The sequence below is a fragment of the Limulus polyphemus genome, unplaced genomic scaffold (genome assembly GCF_000517525.1).
Source record: "Limulus polyphemus unplaced genomic scaffold, Limulus_polyphemus-2.1.2 Scaffold229, whole genome shotgun sequence".
Taxonomy (NCBI): Eukaryota; Metazoa; Arthropoda; class Merostomata; order Xiphosura; family Limulidae; genus Limulus; species Limulus polyphemus.
Window position 1 is genome coordinate 68,744 of NW_013665839.1, and position 2,883 is coordinate 71,626.

A 2,883-nucleotide genomic window follows, 5' to 3' on the forward strand; every position below is an offset into this window, starting at 1 on the left:
GGTTGTTACAAATGGAGTTCAGTCAAACTGGATTAATGTCACAATTAGGGCTCAATATTAGGATCTTTGCTTTTATGATTTACATCAATGACATAAATGAAGGAATAGTCAATAAATTGCTTAAATTTACAGATGATATTAAGGTCTTAGTTGTTGCTAGCGGTGAAGAGGATGCCGTCGATTTATAAAAGGATTTAGATCATTTAGTGAGTTGGGCAAATAAACGGCAGATGGGTTTTAATTATACTAAATGCAAAATAATTCATGTGGGTTATCGTAATTTGAATTATAAATATACTTTGGATGGGAATAACCTTAACAGCTTTAAGTTAGGGGTATCTGACTGAGGTGTTTAAGATTGTAAAGGGAATTGACAATGTTGATGCATCATCTTTTTTCATATTTAACAGTGAGAATAGTAGGACAAGGGGATACAAGTAGAAACTTTGGCAAGGTAGGAGTCATCTTCACCGAAGACAGTTTCATTTTTCTAATAAGATGGTTGGCCTTTGGAAAGGGTTGCCTTCGGATATTTTAGAGGCAGTAAATTTAAGTGAGTTTAAGAAAATGCTTGATAAGTATATGAATGATAAAGCTGGCTTTAAGGTTCCTAAAATTATTTTGATTTAGTTTAGAGGATGGAACAGCCGAGATGGACCAATAAGTTCTATAATTGTTCCCAAACATTATGTTATGTTATGCTAAATTTGCAGACATACCGCTGTGCCACTGGGGGGCATTAATTGAGAAAAAAAAAGGAAAAAAAGTGAAAGGGCCATTAAAAAGGTTTATTATAAATCTCGCATCTACTATCTGTTAGTAGGCTTATTTTTTCAGTAAAACTATGTTAATATTTTTCTCGGGCAAATCCACATATGCAAGTGTTTTTATTTTTTTATTAAAGCTCTGCTTTTATAAACAGGTGTAAATCTATAAGATTGTTACGTAATTCAAACTGTAAGGATCCTGTTTCAACAACTTGTTTTTTCATAAACCTGAATATATGTAGTTTGAATACAGATAATAACGTATATGCTATTCTTTCTCTAAAACTGTATACAGTGTGTTTGTAAGCAGACGGGTGTCAATTTACAAATCTCGACATTGTGTGATTTGATGTGTCGCAAAAGCTGTGCAGATCTTGTTCATACGCAGATATTCTTTTCTCATTACAACTATACCCTTTACCCTCTACAGACCTGGCTGTGTCGTTCCGTGTTGACACTGAAAATGTACGCTGCTCTAGCCTGCATCAACTGGATGTTTAACGAGGGTCTTCTTCTCCACAGTCGGACAGCTATCTGTGTCTTTCAACAAGATGCTCCCTTTAAACTTTACTACTTCGTGGGATGGGGTGAGTACGTGGGTCATTTTACGAAAACCTAGCTGTAATCTATTGTTAACTTCTGAACGTGTGGGTCATTTTACGAAAACCTAACTGTAATCTATTGTTAACTTCTGAACGTATGGGTCATTTTACGAAAACCTAACTGTAATCTATTGTTAACTTCTGAACGTGTGGGTCATTTTACGAAAACCTAACTGTAATCTATTGTTAACTTCTGAACGTGTGGGTCATTTTACGAAAACCTAACTGTAATCTATTGTTAACTTCTGGACGTATGTTTAGATCTGATTGTTATATGACCTCGTAATAGGTAAAATGTACAAGTGCTTGAACTGTTGACATTATTGCGAGCCGGAATACGTTTTCACTTACTACACTAGCTGAATCAACGCTATTGTTTTTACCATATAAAATTTATTTTATTCAAACTAACATAAGGAGTTCTATATCATAATAAAGAGTTGCGTAAAAAATTAGGAACAAGTACAAAGTTAATGAGTAAAGAGAAAGCAGAAGTGAAGGAACAGATTTACGTAAAACTATCAAACTGTATTTCAAAGAAACACTAGCGTACCTGGACTGTAAGTTGCCGCAAAAACGCGCTCCGCCCTTTGAGGCCGTGGATGGATGGGCTATATGAGTTTTACGGTCAAATTACACTAGAGTTTTCGGTGGGCGCTGTTAACGAACTGTTTCTTTCTCTAAGCCGTCACTTCAAAATTCTAATTAACAGCAGTAACATTTAAAGAAACAGGGAGGCGGTGTATAAATACTTTTATATTTCAATACGAGATTAGTGTCGACTTCTTACTAACACAGATTGCCCTAAAATTATATGTTTCTAAACAAAGTTTATATTATCTGTACGTATCTTTTAAACGGATGTTTTTAATTAGGTTGTAATCTTATTATATATACTGCTTTTGTTTCTTTCCAAGATGCTCAACGGCAATCCTTGTTAATTGATATTAGTGCTCTTGCGCAGTGTTATCGGTAATCCTTGTTAACTGATATTAGTGCTCTTACGTAGTGTTATCGGTAATCCTTGTTAACTGATATTAGTGTTCTTACGTAGTGTTATCGGCAATCCTTGTTAACTGATATTAATGTTCTTACGTAGTGTTATTGTTTTGTTAACACCTATTTTACGAGCAATAGCATCGACTACTACGTTTCTATCATGAGAAGAAGATAAAAAAAAAAGAAGTCAATTTTTTAAACTATATATATATATTTGGATTTAATGAAATATCTTCAAAGTGGGAAGAGTTATTTTGGATTTTAATAAATCATGATGGTTGTTACTTAAGCGCAAAAATGGGAAATGGGCTATCTGTGCAGTGCCCACCACAGTGATCGAATCTAGAATTTCAGCATTATAAATCTTTAAGGTTACAACTGAGCTATCAGTCAATATTTCTGTTTTGAATATTCACGGAATACATCAATGTCTCCAAAACATTGAGTTCCAATGCAATGGAGAATGGAACGCGAAATAAAAAACAAATTGTATACAGTATTGTTTGTGGATATAG

At 34.1% G+C, this 2,883-nt stretch overlaps 1 protein-coding gene across 1 annotated transcript in view; it reads left to right on the top strand.

Annotated features, from left to right (window-relative positions):
• The window catches only part of LOC106478583 (corticotropin-releasing factor receptor 2-like), a gene marked incomplete at its 5' end in the record, with an annotated part of 56,631 nt that overhangs the window by 34,859 nt on the left and 18,889 nt on the right, over positions 1–2,883 (top strand). Inside the window, one exon of the mRNA XM_022382200.1 lies at positions 1,198–1,354. Within this exon, the coding sequence (XP_022237908.1) occupies positions 1,198–1,354 (157 nt within the window). The remainder of the gene's footprint in view (positions 1–1,197; positions 1,355–2,883) is intronic.